Here is a 22,942-nt window from a genome sequence, read left to right as displayed (position 1 = left end):
TGTGTGAGGCTAGACATGACAAATATACACAATACACAAATATATATTATGTAAACAAAAACTTTTATTTTGAATGCGATTAATTGTTTAACAGCACTGATTATTATTAATATGTACAGTAATTCTCCTAAGCACAGTGTAAGGTTAAAGGTCAGGCTTGTATCAGCCATAATGAGGCTAATAGCACAATAATAAGGGAAATCCCAGGCGACTGTGCTACTAATGTATGCAGAGAAGCACAAGAGATAAAATCTTTAACAGCACCTTTTGAGCACCGCACACACTCACATTATGCATTAGTAGCTAATTAGTCAGTCTTGTACAGCAGCTCTCAGGTACAAACACCTGATGTGCAGAGAATCTCTGTACATGCTGAGAACACAAACATCTGCTGCTCCTCACTATCTAGCCTTTAATGCCCAGAATACTTAGCAAAAAAACAAGAAGAAAAACTATAGGGAATCAACAAAGGACTAATGCACACACACACACACACACACACATTCACACATGAACAAAACTGGGGTTATACATGCCCTCTGGCTAGCATAATTACATGACTAATTACAGCGATAATGAAATAATATATACAGGTGCTGGTCATAAAATTAGAATATCATGAAAAAGTTGATTTATTTCAGTAATACCATTCAAAAGGTGAAACTTGTATATTAGATTCATTCATTACACACAGACTGATATATTTCAAATGTTTATTTCCATTAATTTTGATGATTATAACTGACAACAAAAGCCATGGGACTGCGCTATTGATCTGCTTCCGGGTGAGTCAGTGCCCCGTGGAAAAATATACCCCTTTCCATCCCTGAACAGAAGGTCATGGAGGAGTATATCGAAGAGGCTCTCCAACAAGGCTACATCCGCCCTTCGACGTCCCCTGCTGCTTCGAGTTTCTTCTTCGTGGCCAATAAGGACGGTGGTTTGCGGCCTTGTATAGATTACTGGGCATTAAATAGTCACAGTCAAGTTCCGTTATCCACTTCCCCTCGTCCCAGCGGCATTAGAACATCTAAGCGGAGCCCAAATGTTCACCAAGTTAGACCTCCGCAGCGCATATAACCTCATCCGGATACGTGAGGGGGACGAGTGGAAGACTGCCTTCGTGACACCTACTGGCCACTATGAGTACTGCGTGATGCCGTATGGGCTTGCCAACGCCCCCTCCGTGTTCCAGGATTTTATGCACGAGGTACTCCGGGAGTTTCTCCAAGTTCGTTCTCGTCTATATCGATGACATCCTCATTTACTCCCTGAGCATGGCCGAACATCGCCATCACGTTGCGGAGGTATTGCAACACAGATTGAGTGTATACAATCTCTTCCTCAAGGCTGAAAAGTGCTCATTCCATCTACTATCAGTGCAGTTCCTTGGTTATAACATCGACCAAAGCGGCATCCAGATGGACGAGGGGAAGGTCGCAGCCATCAAGAACTGGCCTCTACCTACCACGATTAAGGAACTCCAACGTTTCCTCGGCTTTTCTAACTTTTACAGGAGATTTATTTGTGGTTATAGTACCATTGCCAGCCCACTTACAAGTCTCCTGAAAAACAAGCCCAAATCACTGTCTTGGAACTCAGCACTGGAGTGCTCATCTCAACCTGTAAGACAAACCTTGACTTCACCAACCTCATCCAGCAACCGAAGTATCCTTGTCCATATTACTCACCTGCTCCATCCCGCTCATCTGCTTAAATAAATCTAATAACTAACATCTCCGTGTCTGGATATCCTTCCGTAACACTGCCACAGTGTTGAGGGATGATGGAAGAAATGGCGTGAAATGCTGCAGGGTCTCCCTGCTGTTGTAAATGCGTGTCATTTAGCTCAGTTAGTTTAACTTGATCTGATCTGACCTCTCTTTTTTGTTTGTTTTCTTGTTTCAACAGCTGCTAAATATAACGTATACAGTATTCACTGTAACAATTGCATTACAATATAAAATTAAATAAATAAGTACTAAGAAGAACACTACAAAAGCATAATAAAATATCACAGCACATCTGTTTTCATTTATAATAACAAGAAATGTTTCTTATTCACCTAATGATTTGTGAAAAACCATGCGTCACAGGAATAAATACAATTTTAAAATATAAATCAAATAGAAAACAGTTATTTGAAATTGTAATATTTGATTTATAAATACAATTTATTTAATGTGTTAATGATTTTTTTATGTAATTTAATGTAATTCTTTTTTTACATTTTAAAAATCTTACTGACCTTAAACTAGAGTATATTGTATATAAAACATCATCTCAAACAAGATGACAAAAAAAAAAAAAATCAGTTCTTGGTGTGGTACAATAAGTAGTTGTTACACTTTTTACACCAGTGAATATTTCATAGGCTTTTTTTTAACCTTTTCTGGTTTAAGATAGATACATAAAAACATACATGTAAAACATACATAAAACAAAACAATTCATGAAATAGCAAAATAGATTAAAAAAAATTATCCTACAATCTTAATGCCTTCCCTGCTTGGACCTGTAACAAGTAACATGACTGTCAGCCTAATCAAAATGAGATGAATAGGGTCAATTTATTCACTTAGTAAATGAAAATGTGAAGCTGAAGTCTTTCTTACAGTTGCTGGAAAACCTCCATATGTTAACTTTTCGAATGTGACTCAACAACATGGAGAGCATGAACCTCTGAAGTTCTCTCAAGATTCACTAGTAGACATCAGTTCTCTGGCTACAAACACAAGCACTTGGAAATTTGTTTGTGGTAAACGAGGCGTTTTCACACCTCTTAGCACAGAGTAAACACAGATTATGAATAAGAAACTATGATCCCTATAACGCTCATCGTGTTTGGCCTGGCAAAGACTGATGGGAGCTGGAGCCATGTTGGCTTGTGGCAGAGTAAACTGCACTGGCTTGCCAGAGTGCTAAAGGAGCCATTTTGGCTCAAGGTGGGTAGAGTGTGATGCTTATTGGGGATCCACATGTCATTGTTCCAAGCACAACGTGATGAAACCGGTGTTCAGCACTACACTTCAACATACTGAAGATCAGCCTGAGGCCGAGGGAGCTGATCCACACTACCACAACATGCTTTAAAACAGATGGCTCTGTGTATGTGTGTGGATTAAGTTTCTTGTTTTACCAAACGTCACCACTAGGATAGCAAAACCTGAAAATACCTACAGTCAGAGGTGGGTAGTAACGAGTTACATTTGCTTCGTTTCATTTACTTGAGTACATTTTTTGGGTAACTAATACTTTTAGAGTATATTTTAAAATGGGTACTTTTACTCTTACTCAAGTATATTTTTAGAGAAAAAACGGTACTTTTACTTCGTTACTGTGGGCGACTCTCCTCTCGTTACTGTATCTTAATGCAATATAAGTAAAAAATGCTTTGGGTTTATTCCAAACGCGCCGTCTACTTTTCTCTGGGCAATGAACGATGCCCATTCGCGAATGATTCATTCTTTTGAGTCGATTCTGTTTAAAGGCTTTATCAAACCAGTTGGCAAACCAGTGAATCGGTTCATGAATCAGTTTGAATGATTCGTTCAGTTCCCTGCCGCACGCGCTGAGTCTCTGAAGCGGTTCTCACTCAGATAACAGAGAGTTTAAGAACATCAAGAGCGCTGAAGACGTGGCTTTGGATCTACAGTCAGTTGAAAGCAAATCTGCAAAGGCTTGTTTGCTAGAGCTATATGAAGATCTTTTATTAGATGAACACCGCGTGTGCTGTCTACTGTTCCACAGGTATAGGCCACGATACCACTATGACATTACCAGTTTGTTGTACACGTACCTTACATTAAATACAATGTATAATTTATACATTAAATAAGCTGTCACAGAGTATGAAATGAACACACGCGGAACCCGTGTTAGCTCTGCGCAGCGGCGCGCGGCCTGTTCTAGACACAATTAATATTCATATTTTTACAATATTTACGCTTGCAAAAATATAGGCTACATTTGTTTACATTTTGCAGAACAGAAGATCCGTCAATATGCATTTGTTTCGTTATGTTCAGAGCAGTCATGTGAGGCGTTTTCAGAGGTTTCAGTGTCAGAGGTTATAGAATAATACATAATTAATTTACTTTAAAATATAATTTAATTCAGTGATGCAAATCAGAATTTTCATCAGCTGTTACTCCAGTTTTCGGAGTCATATGATCCTTCAGAAATCATTATAATATATTGATTTATTATCAGTGTTGGAACAGTTTTGCAGCATAATATTTTTTGGAACCTGTGACATTTTGTTCAGTATTCTTTGATGAATAGAAATCTAAAAAGAGCAGCACTGATAATAAATCAACATGATTTCTGAAGGATTATGTGACTCTGAAGACTGGGGTAAAGGCTGATGAAAATTCTGATTTGCATCACTGAAATAAATTACATTAAAATATATATATATTGAACGGCAGTGTGTGTGTGTGTGTCTGTGTGTGTGTGTGTCTGTGTATACACATACACATTACATAAATGTAATCTATATATCTAAATAAAAATAGACTATATTTAGTATATGATCCAAAGTAGCGAGTAACTAACTACTTGAGTAGTTTTTTTATCCGGTAATTTTTTACTCTTACTCAAGTAACTATTCAGACTATTACTTTTACTTGAGTAAATATTTCTAGAAGTACTTTTACTTTTACTTGAGTACAGTTTTTGGGTACTCTACCCACCTCTGCCTAGTACATTGTTAGATCACTGACAAAACAAAACAAAGCAAAACAAAACGATAAAAAACAAAACAAAACACAAAATCAAAGCACAAAGCAAAGCAAATAAAATAAAGTCCCCACTAGGATAGTACATTGAAAATACCTACATCATTAGCACATTTTGTTAAAACTAAAAGTTCATACAAAAACAATAAATAAATCAAATTAAAATAAAATAATTTAAAAAATGTATTTAATAACTAAAAAATGCTAAAATGTAAAAACGCTAACAAGCTTGTGAGGGTAGTAATATTTTATACACATTAGTTTTGAAACATGATGACATTTTGTCTAATGTGCTGGCCAGCAAATAGATTAAATGAAGATCAAATAGAGAATTTGCTATTTTGCTCCTGTGAAAAAATGTTCCCAGTGATCTCATGTGTACAGATTCAGAACAGATCTCAACATTAATGCTGGGTACACATCACAAGATAATCGGGCTGATTTTGGGCAGATTTCTCCCCTTCCCACAATCCTAGGTAATGTCCCGATTATCTTGGTGGATCTAAAGATTATATTATCAGATTTTTCTGTGGTGTGAGGTGTGTTAAGAGTGACTGAATCTGCTCGGAAGAACGTCGGAGGCGCCCCAATCGCGAATCGTAAATATTCAACGATCAGAAATCCTGATGTGTGGGGGGGAACCCCGAAGACAAACGCGCATATGATGTTGAGATTATCACGTGAAACAAAACAATATCCAATCAGAAAGCAAGCTGACAGAAGACGGAAGCATAACAAACGCAGTCATGGCGCAGTACAAAAGGATTTGGACACTATCATCATCGCAATTTTTAATTATTTATACTTGTTTAAGGAAATGTAATTCTCTTATTGCTTTTCCTTTTTTATATTATTTTATTTATATATATTTTTATTGTTTTTTGTTTATTATTGTATTTGATGTCATTTATATGTCATTGCCCTTGTATGTTCTTTGTTCTAAAATTGCAATTAAAAAAAATCTTGTCTATTCTCAAATCTCCAGAGATTTTGCGAAATTTCCCATGTTCACAGTCGGGACTCTGGTTGTGAATCTGTTGGTGTGTGGTGTGCTGTCTTTGTCACATCATGGCACACCACACACTATAGGAGCAAAACGGTTAAATCTAGGATTTTTTTGTCCTCATATTTGTGGTCTCTCACATTTTGAAGATCTTATAAGATTTTAAAAATATTTTAGTGTGTACCTAGCATAATGCAAACTTTGCTCCAATTCACCTAATCTGAAATTAAATGTCAAGGATTTCAACATGCATTCTAGCATTTCTTCCAACACCAAAATATTTAGGCTAAAATCTTCATATTCATTGTATAACTCTATACGCTTAATCTCATTTGTGTACAGTATATCTATCCAAACCTCAACAACTGGACATCCGTCAGCCACTCGCCTCTCGATCTCACTAAAAACATAAGTGAATCAACTGTAAGATCACCCAAGCTCGTAACATCCCATTAAATTTCCCAGTACAGGGTGTTTAAACAGAAGTGAAAATATCTTCCGGTACAGTCCCACTGTGGGTGGACAGCACTGTAATTATGCAGCTTGGCATTGCTTGAGATGAGACTTTAACTACTGCCAGCTCTCACACTAGTGCTTCATTACATCTCATATTAGGCTGGTGGAGTTTGCAGGAAGTTAGCATGAGCCTTCTATCATTTGTTTCTTATAACATTTGTTGTTTGGAGACAGGCAGTACGGCTAAGTTTAGCAGTGCCTGTATGGAGCCAAGGTACTGTAGCAACCAAGAATAATGTATGATTGTAAGGTGTAATGTTTTGTTAGTGACCACTTTGCTTTATAGCTCAGGATATTTCCAACACAAAGCCTGCTAAGAACATCAAGACAAACACGGTCTCTTTCTGAGTTGTTATGAAAGTCACAGTCGTTTACGCTGCTCAATTAGTTTGGTTATGTGACATGTGGTACCTGTGACAGCCATTTGTCCTCTGAGAAGCACTGAACGCTTATGGGTATTGTAATCTGACGTCATACCCTTCCTCTGTCCTTCAAGTCCTCACTCTTCCCCATTACAATGAGTGACTAATTCGGTACGTTTCCCAAGGTGCAGTTCTCCTTCCTACAATCTAATCAGTCAGTCTAGACTTTCGTAGAAATTGAGTAAGACTACAAGCAGTGTTGAATGGAAAAATGGATTACATTAGATCAGGCATCCTCAAATCTGGCCCACTCCTGCAGAGTTTAGCTCTAACCCTAATCAAACACACCTGAGCATGGTAATGAGGGTCTTCAAGATCATTAGAAAATCACAGGTAGGTGAGTTTGAACAGGGTTGGAGCTAAACTCTGCAGAGTGGCACTCCAGTGAAAGATTTGAGGAACCCTACATTAGATGCTTCATGATTTGCAAATAAAAAACTGCAAGGGTATACAATATATTTTTATTCATTTCATATAAACTACTGGTATATATAACATAAAACTATACAAGATAAAGAAAAACAAACAAACAAACAATTTCAATCTTAACATTTTTTATTATCATTATTTTTTTCTTTATCTCATATAGTTTTACATAATACATAAGATGAAGAAAAATAATTAAAATAATAATAAAAATTATTTTGTAACATTTTGAAATGTATATATATACAGTATATATATATATATATATATATATATATACACACACACAAATAATTTTATACATTTTTCATTATTACTATTATTATTTATCTTTACAATAATAATTCATTATTTATTTTTGTTATCTTGTATAGTTTTATAAGTACAAGTAAACAAATACAAAACTTTTTTATTATAATATATACAGTGCCCTCCAAAAGTATTGGAACAGTAAGAGAAATTTAACATAGATTAAAGTGAAAAAGACTTAATATTTAGTTGTAAATCCTTTGCTTTCAATAACTGCATCAAGCCTGTGACCCTTTGACATCACCAAACTTTTGCATTCTTCTTTTGTGATGCTTCTCCAGGCTTTCACTGCAGCCTCTTTCAGTTTTCGGGGGTTACTCCCTTCAGTCTCTTCTTTAGCAGGTAAAATGCATACTCTACAGGGTTTAAGTGTGGAGACTGACTTGGCCAGTCTAAAACCTTCCACTTCTTGCCCCTGATGAACTCCTTTGTTGTTTAGGCACTATTTTTTGGGTCATTATCTTGCTGCATGATGAAGGATCTCCCAATCAGTTTGGTTGCATCTTTCTGTAAATTGTCAGACAAAATATTTCTGTAGACGTCTGAGTTAATTTTGCTGCTGTCGTCATGAGTTACATCATTAATGAAGATTAATGACCCTGTCCCAGAAGAAGCGATGAAAGCCCAAGCCATTACATTACTTGTGTAATGTGTACTATAATGTACACCTGTGCACACTGTGTTTCAGATGAGCTTGTATGTTTGGGATCATGAGCAGATCCTTTCTTTCTCCAAACTTTAGCCTTTCCATCACTTTGGTCCATAAAATCAGTCCATAAAACCTTGTCCCAGAATTTCTGAGGCTCGTCTCCTATTCTTCTTGCTAATGAGTGGTTTGCATCTTCTGGTGTAGCCTCTGTACTTTTGTTCATGAAGTCTTCTGCGAACAGTAGACTGTGATACCTTCACTCCTGCCCTCTGGAGGTTGTTGCTGATGTCACTAACAGTTGTTTTAGGGTCTTTCTTTACAGCTGTCACAATGTTTCTGTCATCAACTGCAGATGTTTTCCTTGATCTACCCGTTTGAGGTGTGTTACTTAGTACACCAGTGGCTTCTTTCTTCCTCAGGAGATTCCAGATGGTTGTACTTGCTATTGCCAGTGTTTGTGCAATGGTTTGTTTGATTTTTCATCTTCTCTCAGCTTCACAATTGCTCGTTTTTCACCCATAAACACCTCTCTGGTTTACATGTTGGTTATACATCTAACTAACTATAAATGCAGTCTGCAGGGATCTGAAACTGAGCGCAGACATTCAGTGCTATTTATTGTTTGAATAATCAATTAATAGGACACACCAGGGCAACAAAACACACCTGTCAGTCACATGTTCCAATACTTTTGGTAAAATGAAAAATGGGTGGGTTCAAACTAAAGTTGTGTATCAGACCCAGATGAAAATACCTGTAAATAAAAGATGAAATGTTAATCTCTCATCTCATATAATTTTTTTGATGTCAAACCCAAATGTCTACAGTCTACAGCAAAAATAAAGGAATTGGCCTTACTGTTCCAATACTTTTGGAGTAAGGCCAAAAGTATTGGAATATATATAATATATATATATATATATATATATATATTGAACAAAATTATAAATGCAACACTTTTGTTTTTGCCCCCATTTTTCATGAGATGAACTCAAAGATCTAAGACTTTTTCTATGTACACAAAAGGCATATTTCTCTCAAATATTGTTCACAAATCTGTCTAAATATGTGTTAGTGAGCACTTCTCCTTTGCTGAGATAATCCATCCACCTCATAGGCGTTGCATATCAAAATGCTGATTAGACAGCATGATTATTGCACAGGTGTGCCTTAGGCTGGCCAAAGTGTTGCGTTTATAATTTTGTTTTAAATTATATATTTTTCCCTATTACTATTATTATAATTATAACAAATGAATTATTTTAGCATTATTTATTTTTGTATTTGTATAGTTTTACAAATACAAGTGTTAGGTGTGGGTAAAGGGATAGAGCGAGGTCTCTCTAAAGGGCTTTATTAATACCAAAAATGAAATAAACAACAAAAAGTACCCCGTAGGGGAAAACAGATTGGCAAGGCAGGACAAGGCTGGACAAGGCAAGGCAAGGCAAGACAGGACTTCAAACAGGGTAACATCGACGACGAACCAGTACAGGACTGCAAACACAAGGAGATTATAAAGGGAGCAAATGCGGAGGGTAAAGAGATAACAGGTGGGGCAAATTAACAGGCAAATTAACAGGAGTGCCGGGATCCGAACACCACGGCCCAACATGAAACAGAGCACGCAGACGAGAGAGCGTGCAGCTCGAGTACACTCGAAGCCGCACGCTCACCAGAAAACAAGACAAGAAGGAAGTGTCAGGGCTCTGTCACAAAACCATGAATAAACTAGACCGAAGTGACAGAACCCTGACAAGTATACAAAAACATTACTTTTTAAATTATATAAATATTTTAAAAGTATTACTTGTTTTACATAATTATACAATTATATATATATATATATATATAATATATGCTGGTCTGGTCTGAGTATTTCAAAAACTGTTGATCTACTGGAATTTTCACGCACAACCATCTCTAGGGTTTACAGAGAATGGTCCGAAAAAGAGAAAGTATCCAGTGAGCGGCAGTTGTGTGGACGAAAATACAGTGTACCCATCTTCTGATGGCTACTTCCAGCAGGATAATGCACCATGTCATAAAGCTCAAATCATCTCAGACTGGTTTCTTGAACATGTGAGTTCACTTTACTCAAACAATCACCAGATCTCAATCCAATAGAGCACCTTTGGGATGTGGTGGAACTGGAGATTCACATCATGGATGTGCAGCCAACAAATCTGCAGCAACTGTGTGATGCTATCATGTCAATATGGACCAAAATCTCTGAGGAATGTTTCTAACACCTTGTTGAATCTTTGCCACAAAGAATTAAGGCAGTTCTGAAGGCAAAAGGGGGTCCAACCCAGTTCTAGCAAGGTGTACCTAATAAAGTGGCCAGTGAGTGCATATATATATATATATATATATATATATATATATATATATATATATATATATATATATATATATATATATATATACATATATTATATATACTTTACACAGATACACATTTTTATTTATATTATATTATATTTAAAAAATTACATATACTGTATACAGATACAGTACAATGTCTTATAGCTCAAAGGTGATGTACTCTGTATGTACTGTAGCCTTTGTATTTTTGTGGGACCAGTTAACTATTGCTGCCTTTTCCCCTTAATCAAGAGAAATAGAAAGTAAAAAAAAAAAAAATTTATTACTTATACGAGAAGAAAGAGTAGGAAGCAGTTTAACAAGCTAACTGTACTGGAGTGAACTGTACATCATTGACACCCTACAAAACAACCCAGTGTTGTTTACTGATGTTATCCTGAAGCTCCCTGGCCCTTCACTGCATCATCGACAGAAAGACTGATAGGATAAGAAACGAGTGTGGAGAGGAGAGGGAATGGGCTCCTGCAGATAAATTTGGTGTACAGTACTGGCCCATGAGAGTCTGCAATATATTTTCCAGAAGCTCTAATGATATTTAGCTGTCTAAGAATCAGCGCATAGAGTGGCGGAACTGGCTGCTGCTGTTTTATCTGCCATATCAAAGAAAGAGCAAACAAACACCCTTCCTTTCCATCTGTTCTTTCCCTTTTGATGGATGCAAGTGGCTCTCTCTCTTTTTCTGTCCTGCTTTTAATTTTTCTTCCTTTTGATGTAGCATTTAGCAGTTGGGCTCTCAGATCACTGTGAAAGCCCCCTGTTTCTTTCTAAAAAGGGAAGCAGATACTTTGAATTACCATACATAAACACTGGATCTGTTCCAAAACCTTAAGCTGCCCACCTAGACAGAACTTTAAGGCATCATATACACTTTCCTGACATAAAGGAGGTGCTGAGTAAAATACACTATTTTTAAGTAAATATTAAAGTATAAAGTATCAAAAATTTATTAATCTCAAATCTTGTGCTTTTTATGCTTAGTAAAGTTTTGAGCATTTATCTCAGCAATAACATCAAACTCCAATGGAAAGCAGTGTAAATTGATTCTCTCATGCGTTATCTGTGTGTAGTTCCTGCCTATATGTGACCCTGGACCACAAAACCAGTCATAAGTGTCAATTTTACATAATCTGAAAGCTGAATAAATAAGCTTTCCATTGACGTATGGTTAGTTTTGATAGGCCAATATTTGGCTTAGATACAACTATTTAAAATCTGGAATCCGAGGGTGCAAAAAAATCTAAATACTGAGACAATCACCTTAAAAGTTGTCCAAATGAAGTTCTTAGCTATGCATATTATTAATCAAAAATTAAGTTTTCATATATTTACAGTAGGAAATTCACTAAATATCTTCATGGAACATGATCTTTACATAATATCCTAATGAGTTTTGGCATGAAAGAAAAATAGATAATTTTGACCCATACAATGTATTTTTGGCTATTGCTACAAATATACCCCAGCGACTTAAGACTGGTTTTGTGCTCCAGGGTCATATATTCTCGTTTGGCTCTGTTCGAAGGCGGTCGCATTTTTCTTCCCTCCCTCCCTATCCTGAACTTCCCTGCTTGCTCTCTAGTATTGTCCTGTCCTTCTTAAGAGACTCTTGCTGCACTATTTACAAAACCGAAATTATGGATCTGATCAACTGGTCTCTTAACGCAATTGACACCATCTTCTCGACTAGGAAAGCGGGATCTGGAGAACCAGAATGTCCCGCTGGGACGTTTGCTGCTGGCTACACGATGGACGCATGGGAGAGATGGCGGGTCGTGTGTCTGGCGGCTCTCTCCGTGGAGGACATTGAAGACATCTTCTTATTCGGAACAATGATAACTGGGTTTCTGATAATTTGGATTAGGCGTTACCCTAAACTATCAGAAAATTAAGGAGACGGGACTGGCTATCCAAAACCTCTCAAGGCTGCCCGTCATGATTGAGGCTGTAGGCAGAGCGGTCGCCTCTGAAACAGAGGCGATTAACCGCAATATGGATTCGATCACGGCTAAGCTCTCGGCTTTGGAAAGGAAAATTGATGGACAAGGAGATCAGAATGGACAATGAGAATAGCTGTGAAACTGGAAGACAGCTGTTCACCCAAAGACAAAACAATCTTATCTCTTTCCGGCTTCCCACAACAGAACGGCTTGGCAAGGCCGCTCTGGTATCAACTCTCCTGTGAATACTGCAGGGAGACGCTCTTTCTTCCATTCCCTCCCCCCATCAAACACTTTGTTATTGTCGGGCGCTTGTGCTCTGTCCAAGGTCGTTTCCATGGCAATTGCTATGTCGCATCACAACCTGCGAACTGAGTCGACTGGTTTGGAGTGCTGGCGAAACGGATTTCAAGGCATACGAACTCACACGAACTTACACATACACACACTCATACACCTCCCTACCCCCCATTCCACGCCTTCGTCGCTTCATCCTGTCAGTGATAACAGGTCTGTGTGTTTGCGCTGTAATGGCTGCTGGCCGGATGGCTGTTTCGTCTGAACTAGGATTACTATGCAAGTTATGTTCCTGTGTTGACTGTGCTCTATGCTGAGGTTTTTGTCTGTTCTCACACTGCACTCTCGTTCAGGAGCGTAGTGTGAGGACAATTTTTTTCTCCTCTCTTTCCTCATGTTATGCTGTATTTCTTCTTCTTTATTGCATTTCGTTGCCTTGTACCTACATGTGCAATGACAATAAATTGAATCCAATCCAATCCAATCCAATATGTGGACTGTTCTAAATGAGTCACTAGGAGCTTCCATTTCAGTTTGGTTATGTAAGAAGTATAGAACAAGGTAAACTAAGGTTTCTTTGTAATTATTTATGAAATTTATTTACTAGCAATTCCTGAATAAAGACTGTTTCAAAGAAAACACTACGCCATATTTTTTTTCTTTAATTGTAATGGGCATTGAAAGAAGATACTTAAAAAAAAAAATGTCAACCTCAAGAGAACAAAATAATTATTTTATTAGATGTTTATTATCTGTGTTTATTAGTTTATATTATATTTTAAATGAGGTTGCAATATTTGTAATCTTGTAACCAAAAGCTTTTCCATCACATAAATAAATTATATTTTAAAACAAAAAAAGTCCAACACAAATATTGTAAGGTCAAAATATACAGACATTTGATATATTGTATAATATTACATACTCTATAAAATAGTTGAAATTCATTGGTGTATAAGGAGGTCAGCAGTATAAAAAAGGGATGTCCAGAAAACAGCTGGAGAGTGAGAGCTTGAAGAAACAGAGGTTGACAAGGAAAGGTTCATGTTTGTAAGCTGAATTGCTATAATTGGAATAAAGTCGATAGAGATGGGGGGGGGGGGGGGGGGGGCATGAGTGAGACATATTTGCTGTTTACGTGATTTGATTGACGTTTAGGATAACACAGTCTCCATCAGCAGCCAGCACCTTCAGTTTCCTGTTAGACAACACAGCATCCCGACCGCACGTCAAGCAACCTCCGTTAACTCGCATCGACCGTGCAGACAGCTGCTGATGGATGGCTCCAAATTAAAGACTCCCACTGATCAACTTAACTGAGCTGCCAATCAATCAATCAATCAGTCTAATCCAACCACAGCGGCCCACAGTCACGTTTGGCCTCCAGATCAGTCAGGCCCCATCCAGCAGATATTGATTAGAACAAGACATGATCTATGGCCATCTTGCACCTGAGGGGTCACTCAGGAAAGAACAACAGGAACGTGAACAGCACTACATGATCGGCAAGATATACTTATCATCATAGTGACAGCTGGCTTCCTGGCTTTATGGAATAAGAGTTCTCGAGAAAAAGCAGTTCCTTGGTAGATGAGTTTGGAGATAATGTGATTCAGCCAAGCACCGCCCCCTTTAGATGCAGGTTAATCTGAGCTGGTGCCACAATTACTTACTGACTATTTACTATATATAAAGCCCAACAGATGTCAGAAATAAGTCAAGATTGTACAAAGTCGTGTGTGCTGACTGTCAAAAGAAGGGTGAGATTAACTGATAAACATGTCTAGATCTGCTCTTACAACTGAACTTGGCAGTTTCACACCCTGTTATGCTGTTTATTTGAGAATGAGCAACTCCATAAATAATGTTCCTGAGCTGTAGGACTTAAAGGATAAATGCCTGCTAAAAAAAAGTGCAAATTGATTGCAAAGATAACATGCTGTCCCGTCTGAAAAAAAGCTAATTGATTGTATATTTTGTACTCTTTAGCTTTCAGCTGTGCTATAGAGACAGAAAAAAACTATGTTGCATGCATGATTTCTTTTAGCATGCAAGACCACTAATCAGTGCGTAAAAAAAACAAACAAAAAAACGGTTCAAGTCAATATAAAATCCTAAAATTGAGCCAATTTACTTTGCCAAAACACATATCTGGTCTTATTCGAAACCTTTCAGTCACCGTATCAGGAACACAAAAGACCACAAAATATTAAAACAAAAAATGACATATTATTTCTGTATGTCAAAACGTTATTTCTGTATGTCAATAAATTCCCTTTATTTTTTTGGAGCCATGGTGTGCCAACTTTATTTTTCTCCTCTACTTCTCTCCTTGTTTATTATATATTATTATATTACATATTTTTTCAGGATTGTTTGATGAATAGGAATTTCCGTATATATTTTCATTTTTTTTATTCCTATTCATCAAACAATCCTAAAAAATCTTACTGTGTCCACATAAATAAATAAATAAATAAATCACGATATTTCACAAAAAGGCTGCACAATTTCTCGACAATTGTTCTCGATAATGAAAATAATTAGTATTCTTAGTATTAAATGTTTCTTGTGCTGAAAATTCACATCACAGGAATAAATTATACATTTGAAAACAGCTATTGTAATAAAACTATAAAATTAATATACTCTACAATAAAAGTAAACATTTTAAACAAGTGCGCTTCAGTGCTTAACGCCAAAATTGAATTAGCTGCATTTAATTGCATTTTCTTCTTGATTCACTAGAGATGCCAAATCTGATGTACTTGTGAATCTTCTAATTATAGGCAGGATGCACAAGAAACTCCAATGAGTCACTGAAATCTTTTTTGTTCTGAATGTGATATAGAGAGATATAGAGGGGGAAGTCGTGGCCTAATGGTTAGAGAGTCGGACTTGTAATCCAAAGGTTGCGGGTTCGAGTCTCGGGCCGGCAGGGATTGTAGGTGGGGGGAGTGAATGTCCAGCGCTCTCTCCACCCTCAATACCACGACTGAGGTGCCCTTGAGCAAGGCACCGAACCCCCAACTGCTCCCCGGGCGCTGCAGCATAAAATGGCTCCGGGTGTGTGTTCACGGTGTGTGTGTGTGTGTTCACTGCTGTGTGTGTGCACGTTGGATGGGTTAAATGCAGAGCACGAATTCCGAGTATGGGTCACCATACTTGGCTGAATGTCACTTCACTTCAAAGAACACAAGAAAACCTGTGTTTGCGCTGGTAGACGGCAGAGGGAAAACACTGGATAAAGACTACTTTAAATGGGGTGACATGAGGACAGCAACCAGTTTGGGCATTGTGACTGGAGGTAGAGACAATCTGCCAAAAATAAACACACACACAAATGGACAGAGAAGCAAAGAGCCAAGCTGTCCTCACACCACAGCCAGCTATTACAGATCCAATGACCTAAGACCAGTTATTTCCATCATATGAGGCACACCAGTGCTTCCATATCCATTAAAACAAGAGCACTTAATTCAGACCAAATAAACATGACAGACGAGAGCTAGCAGAGGAAAAAAAGGAAAGAGGCAGTATGAGAGAGAGAGAGAGAGAGAGAGAGAGAGAGTGAAAGGTCAATACTTTCATTTAGTCAACAGGGTGTGCTGTCAGTGATGTGTTTAATGCTGACCAATAAAAGCAGCTCCACACAGTCTGCCGTATCCATCACCTGCACTTCAGGGGCAAGAGTTAAACATTTATAACACTGACTGACCCTGCTAAAGCACACACAACATGCAATATTTCTCCACTATCTTGGAAAATGAGCCTGCATAATGATATATAATGATTTCTATTCATATATTACTGGAAAATGCTCTTGAAACATAGCTTTTAGGGCACACAGCGTAGTTTATCAAAAAAGAAAATCAAAAAGACAGAGTGTATCTACAAACGAATTAACTTTCAGCTTCAAGCAGCCCTGCCAACATTCTGGACCCGGTTTTATCAGAGCTAGATCAATGCAGGTCGATCCAAGTTGGATCTTTCTGCAAGATCTAATTTACTAACAATATAAAATATTGGAAGGGTTTGAACGGAGCAGAGAAAAAAAATGAGTATGTTTGGAAAGCTAGCTTAGTACATACAGTACTTCATTGTATCTACACTATATACTATTATTTTGCTGTAGTAATTTATTACATGTCACACTGCACTGTGGGATACAGCATTCCATGTAGCAAGTTTTGGTTGTACAATGCCCATTTTTATAGAACATCATCTGGGTATTTTATGCATACAGATGAAATAGCAAAAGTAGTATTTAAGTATGCTATTCTGAGACACATGGAATACACCTCAACAGAAAATATGCATGATGATAAAGCAAATTTCATTGTTTTGCATGGTTATAACCCAAATTGCATCAAATCACACATGTATATTCAGTTGCACTGTGTAAATATCTCAAAAACACTGGATGTTTTGGATTATGAGATAATGTGTAATAATGCTCATTACTTACCTCTAGAGCTTTGGAACGATTGGCAAGAAGTTTCTCGATTTCACGTGCAGCTTTTGCCACCAGCTGTGTAGCGTTGTTTTGTTTCACATTATAGTGGTTCCGAAACTGCAGGAAAATCTGAGAGAAAAAGATAAAGAGAGGGGTTTAAGGTTTCAGGTTCACTTGCTGGAAATTGGTCCAAAAGACATTACCTATGAGGAGATGGGGGGGGGGGGGGGGGGGGGGGGGCACTCTTCTAGCCATGAAAGACAGCATAGCATTTATTAAAAACGTACCTGCAAAATTAGTCTAATGTAAAATCGGTTGTGGCAGATAAGCAATGCATAAATAAATAAATATCCAAATGATTAATTAGCCTATCCAAACTTTAACTAGATACTGTAATTTATCCAAAACACGACTATTTAAAAACTGGTAAAGGTTTCAGACTTTGCTAAACCAAACAAGACAATTATTTAGGATTGTGGGGATGTACTGAGAAGACTGGAATAGAATAACAAATAAAAAAACATAATATGATACAGTAAATATAATGTTATGTTAACATCAAGGCCAAAATAAGAATGATCACTTTCTGTCTTTCTTCTAACTGTTTTCATCAATATTGTTGTAAAAAGTCCATAAATTTAAAAAAGTTGGAGGGTAATACTTTGTGCTGTACTTAAAACATCCCGTATAGGTTTGAGGATGTTTATATCTGATCATTTGTGATTTTCACTTGTTAATTTATTTAGCAGTGTGAATGAGGCATTAAAATACACCGTAAAAGATTATGATTGGATCACTGTGTGTACCTGGTCCTGTAAAAAAATAAATAACAGAACAATCTTTGGTTCAGAGAAAACACTGGACCTCATGACCCCCATAAGATGATCACATGTACCATTAAAGATTGCTACCAAGCTTAACAGCTGGCAGCTGGATTTGTTGGTTGATGAAATTCTTTGACTTTCTCACACAGTAAACAGTCTTTGGCCTTAGACACAAACACTTTCAGAATGGCAAACCACATGACGTGCAGCACAAGGTTTTGTTGAAACCGGGTGACAGAGTTGCTGATGTAGTTTTGCTCCTTTTGAAGTTGTACCAGTTCACCCAAAATGAAAATTCTGTAATCATTTATTCACCTTCATGTCACGACTTTCCTTCATCCATGAAAAGAGAACTCTAGAGCTACTGCACAAGCAAGTTCCATTCAATTTCTGCACAGGTAAATAGATTTTTAAGGACAACTTCTAAAACTGAGACAGGATCTAATATAAGCTCGGATTTTGTTAATCAATGGTATATGCTTTTGTTTAAGCCATCAGCCTGCATTATTTCAACTTACTTCCAGATTTCAACATACGTCCGGAACTAAAGCTGCTGTAGCACTCTATAGCTGGGATATATACTAGTTATAAAACTAATGTGACTCACATTTGTATTTGATTTTGTGGCAGTATATAAAATATTCATAGCTGCATAAAATTTGCTTAGCGTGCTAAAAAACAAATGTGTGGTCTTACTTTTTGGAGCTCTTGTATGCCGGTCTCAGAATCGATCAACTGCACTAGCTCCTCCTGCATCTGCATCGCCCATTTCCGGGTTCTGTAAACACAAAGAACCAATCAGATTTAGTTATTAATTACTGATCTCACTCATCTTAAAGAACACTTGAAGTACTTCTTCGATACCAGAGTAAAAACGTCTGGCCTAACTAATAAAGTTCAATCAAGTGAACAGTCAGTAATGAAATAAAGAACAAATGCACAAATTACAAACATAGATACATACAATAGAACAAAGGTACAAATAAAATAGTAGCATTCAGGTATAGAAATGTAACAGTTGACTGCATAATAACACTGTATAATTACTTTTTTTTGTTTTTTTGAAGCTGTGTTTAGTTAACATAAATGACACAGACAGCAGCAGGTATTTATAGGCTGTCACTTTAAGACTGAATGCATGGATCCAATACAATAATACACATCCAATTTCTTTCTGTTTACATTTACTTCACTTAAGACATACACACATAATTCTGTGTGTATTTATCGGTTCAAGCGCAAGAAAAATACAGTTGCGGAGCCAGAGAGGGGTCCAGGGTGGCACTAGACTAGACACTCCTGACATGTTATCACAATGTCAATCATTGCAATTTTGCCATGGCTTCCTGTTTCACAGAAATATAAATAGGAGGGAAAACAAAGCCCAAATTCCCTTAATCATCCATCACAATGCGAAAAACCAAAGAATATATTTCTGATGTGCAGCAAAAGATAATTGAGCTTCACAAATTAGTGAAGTGGCTTTAAGTAAAGAGCTAAAGCAGTGAGAATTCCCATTTCCACCATCAGGGCAATAATTAAGAATTTCCAATCGACAGAAAATGTTACAAAACTGCCTGGAAGAGGACGCGTGTCTATATCGTCCTAATGCACGGTGAGAAGGAGAGTTTGAGTGGCTAACGACTCTCCAAGGACCACAGCTGGAGAATTTCAGAAAATAGTTTAGTCTCGGGATCAGAAAACCTTAAAAAAATTGTCAAACAGCCCCTACATCACCACATGTTGTTTGAGAGGGAATTTTTGAATTTTTCAAGAAAAATTATCCTAGCTCATCCAAAAACAAACTCCAGCATATTCAGTTGTCAGACACGACTGGAACTTCAAAAGGGACTGGTTTCTATGATCAGATGAAACCAACATAAAATGAGCATTCAAATGGGTTAGGTGCACATAAAAAAGTACCCCATGTGTACAATGAAATATACTGCTGTATTTTTAATGTTGTGGGCCTATATTTCTGCTGGAGGTCCTGGACATCTTTAGACACATGGCATCATGGATTCTATGAAATACCAACAGATAAAAAAATCAATAAGTGACTGACTGTTAGAAATCTTATAATGTGCCATGTTTGGATCTTCCAACCATACAATAATCCAAACAAAAATGAGTCACAGAGCATAAGTGAGCTGAGACCAAGCTTCTGCTATGGCCATTCCAGTCCTCTGACCTGAACCCTGTAGAAAATGTGTGGGGTGAACTGAAGAGGAGAAGCACCGTCATGGAGTTGGGAATCTAAAGGGTCTGGAGAGATTCTGGATGAAAAAAAAATGGTCTCTGATCTCTTGTCAGGTGTTCTCTAACCTCATCAGGCATTATAGGAGAAAACTCCTATACTATTTTGGCAAATGGAGGTTTCAAAAAGTATTGAATAAAAGGGTACCGTTAATTATGGCCAATGTGTATTAGAGAAAAACATTTATTTCATAATGATATTTCCCCCCATTTTAAATTCTTATTCTCCAATGAAAGGTTAGATTTTTGCGAATTTTTTAAATAAAAGATCAAAAGGATTAACAATGCAGATTAAGTTTTTACAGCCTTCTTTGATCAAATTTACCAAGGCCAAGGGTACCAACAATTCTGACCACGTGTGTATTTGTGGATGGCTTTGCACCATGTGGCTGCTGTTCCTCTTAGCATCATGAAAAACAAAACTTTTATTCAAATTCTGAATGGATTATATATAGCCTAGAAAGCATGCCAAGAGTGCTGCTTTTATAATCACTTAAAATCTGTCATGTTAATTCACAGCTTTTACTACACCTTCTGATCACACTGCAAAAATGTATGTTGTTCATCGGCATTTTTGTCTTGTTGTCCAGCGCAAATGTCTAAATCTTAAATCAAGATACATTTACTTGAGAAGCAAAATGTCAAAACGTTTTCCGTGAAACTGATCAAAATGAAGGAGTTTAATGGAGTTTATGATTAAAAAAAGAACAAATATCTGCCAATGGGCTCAGAAAAATATACTGAATTCAAAGAGAAAACAAGATTTCATTCCCCACAAAAACAAAATGTCTCAGAAAACAAGACTTTATATCTTCATTTTGCATCCCAAATAACTGTATCTTGATTTAATGTTATTTGCATTGGAAAACAAGACAAAAAATACTGAGGAAAATATTCATTTATGCAGTGCATACAACAGTTAATGCCATGACTTTATGAATTTAAGACCTTCTGTTCTGATTTAAGACCTTTATACCGGTTTTAATTTGTGGAAGTATTAATTAAGACTTTTTAAAGACGTGCAGAAATCCTGTTATTAGAGCACACAAGTCATATTAAAGGTGCTTTTTGTCAGTTTTGTAGCATTTTATGTGGCATGCTATATGGATTTGGAATATCATGATGGTGAGTAAATGACAAAACTTTAATTTTAGGCTGACCAACAATATCATTAAAAGATGTCATTCTTAATTTGTTGACATGAAGGGGGATACATAAAAAACCAATGATTATAAATTTTTTAACCCTGCCCACAGTCTCAGATTAGCCCAGCACTGCTGACCAGCCACCTGCTGTTTTAAATACTCAACATAAATCTAAAACTGTTGAGCAGACAACATGCATTGCACCTCCATCTAAGGGCACTATAGGATCCCGTTAAAGCACAGCAGAACGAGTGTGGGGCAGAGGGAGAGAGAGAGGTGTAAAGGGTGGGATATGGGTGTCATGTAAGTGAATCTGTACCGAGGTCCTTATCCTGTCACCACCACTATGAATCTTATCAGTGTGACTCAAAGCCACAGCTGCAGAGCGCGTTGAATGTATACAAGATGTCCCGCAGCATAAAACACAAATCACCGCATGCACAAAACAAGGGTTGCTGAAAATTCCCTCTTGCTGGAGGGTGATGAATTTGGCCAGTTCTAGTGGGAACATTTTCTTTAAAAAAAAAAACAGTGTAATCTGAGAAGAAGAACCACGTGAGCAAAGGCAGTATATTTAGCCATGAGGGCCAACCACCAGAGGCCTCAGCTTAAGGCAAGACTGGTTTGAGGATTGATGCCATATGAATGTATCAAATAATAGCACTGCAGGGATATGTGTCACTCACACATTTACATTATATTTGTTTCACATCATTTTTAACGTATATAATGATTTCACCCTAGGCTGGAAGAGTCTTTTTGTGGACTGAATAAAGTCTATGTTTCATATAAAGGGATAATATAGATTGCCCTTACCCTTTCAGCTTGTGTTGCTTTTACAGCAGAACTCATCAACGTTTTTTTGATTCTTGAAGTGAACCTGGTGCCAGTTTGGTGATTAGATTTGGAGATTAGATTTTGGAATGTCGGGAGAATGAAATAATATGATGGCGTGGTGCTTGTTATCCAGTGTGCATCACAGCCTTTCTGAAGTAAGTGGTTTACCATTAAATTTAGGTTTCCTGAACAACTTCTATGAAAGTTGAGACACTGTAGGCTATAAGTTAATGTTGAACCTTTTGATTAACTTTTTTATTTATCAAGATAACTTTAAGCTCAATTCCCGTCCCTTTAAGCTCCCTTTCAGTCATGCCCCGGAACACGATTTTTACATTGATCTCACCTATTGCTATCACTATGGGTGTATTCACACCTGTCTTGTTTGGTTCAGTTGAATCAAACTCAAGTTCGTTTCCTGCCTTGGTGCGGATCTTTTGGACAGGGGTGAATACACTATTCGCACTCGGGTGCGCACCAAACAACCGTACCGAGACCCAGCTGAAGAGGTGGTCTCGGTCCGGTTCCAAATGGACTCTGGTACTGTTGAATGGATCACCTTAATCACACGTGTGGTTTTGTTTACAGTTTCTGGTTCACTTGTAAAAAGGGCAGTGTGAAAGCACAAATAATAAATGATAAATAAAAACAGCAATATAATAATTTTCAGCTATATAATTAGCCATAATACCTTCAGAAAAAGAAAAAACAGTAGAAGTATTTTGATAGCATGTGGTA

At 37.2% G+C, this 22,942-nt stretch overlaps 1 protein-coding gene across 1 annotated transcript in view; it reads right to left on the bottom strand.

Moving 5' to 3' along the window:
- cacna2d1a (calcium channel, voltage-dependent, alpha 2/delta subunit 1a) overlaps window positions 1–22,942 on the bottom strand; it is a 98,486-nt gene that overhangs the window by 50,406 nt on the left and 25,138 nt on the right. Inside the window, exons 2-3 of the mRNA XM_079403456.1 lie at window positions 18,663–18,744; window positions 17,155–17,271 (exon numbers count right to left, since the gene is read on the bottom strand). Of these exons, the coding sequence (XP_079259582.1) occupies window positions 17,155–17,271; window positions 18,663–18,744 (199 nt within the window). The remainder of the gene's footprint in view (window positions 1–17,154; window positions 17,272–18,662; window positions 18,745–22,942) is intronic.

Source organism: Barbus barbus (assembly GCF_936440315.1).
Source record: "Barbus barbus genome assembly, chromosome: 42".
In the NCBI taxonomy this organism is placed as follows: Eukaryota; Metazoa; Chordata; class Actinopteri; order Cypriniformes; family Cyprinidae; genus Barbus; species Barbus barbus.
Note: the sequence above shows the minus strand (reverse complement) of the source record. Positions and strands in the feature narration are given on the sequence as shown.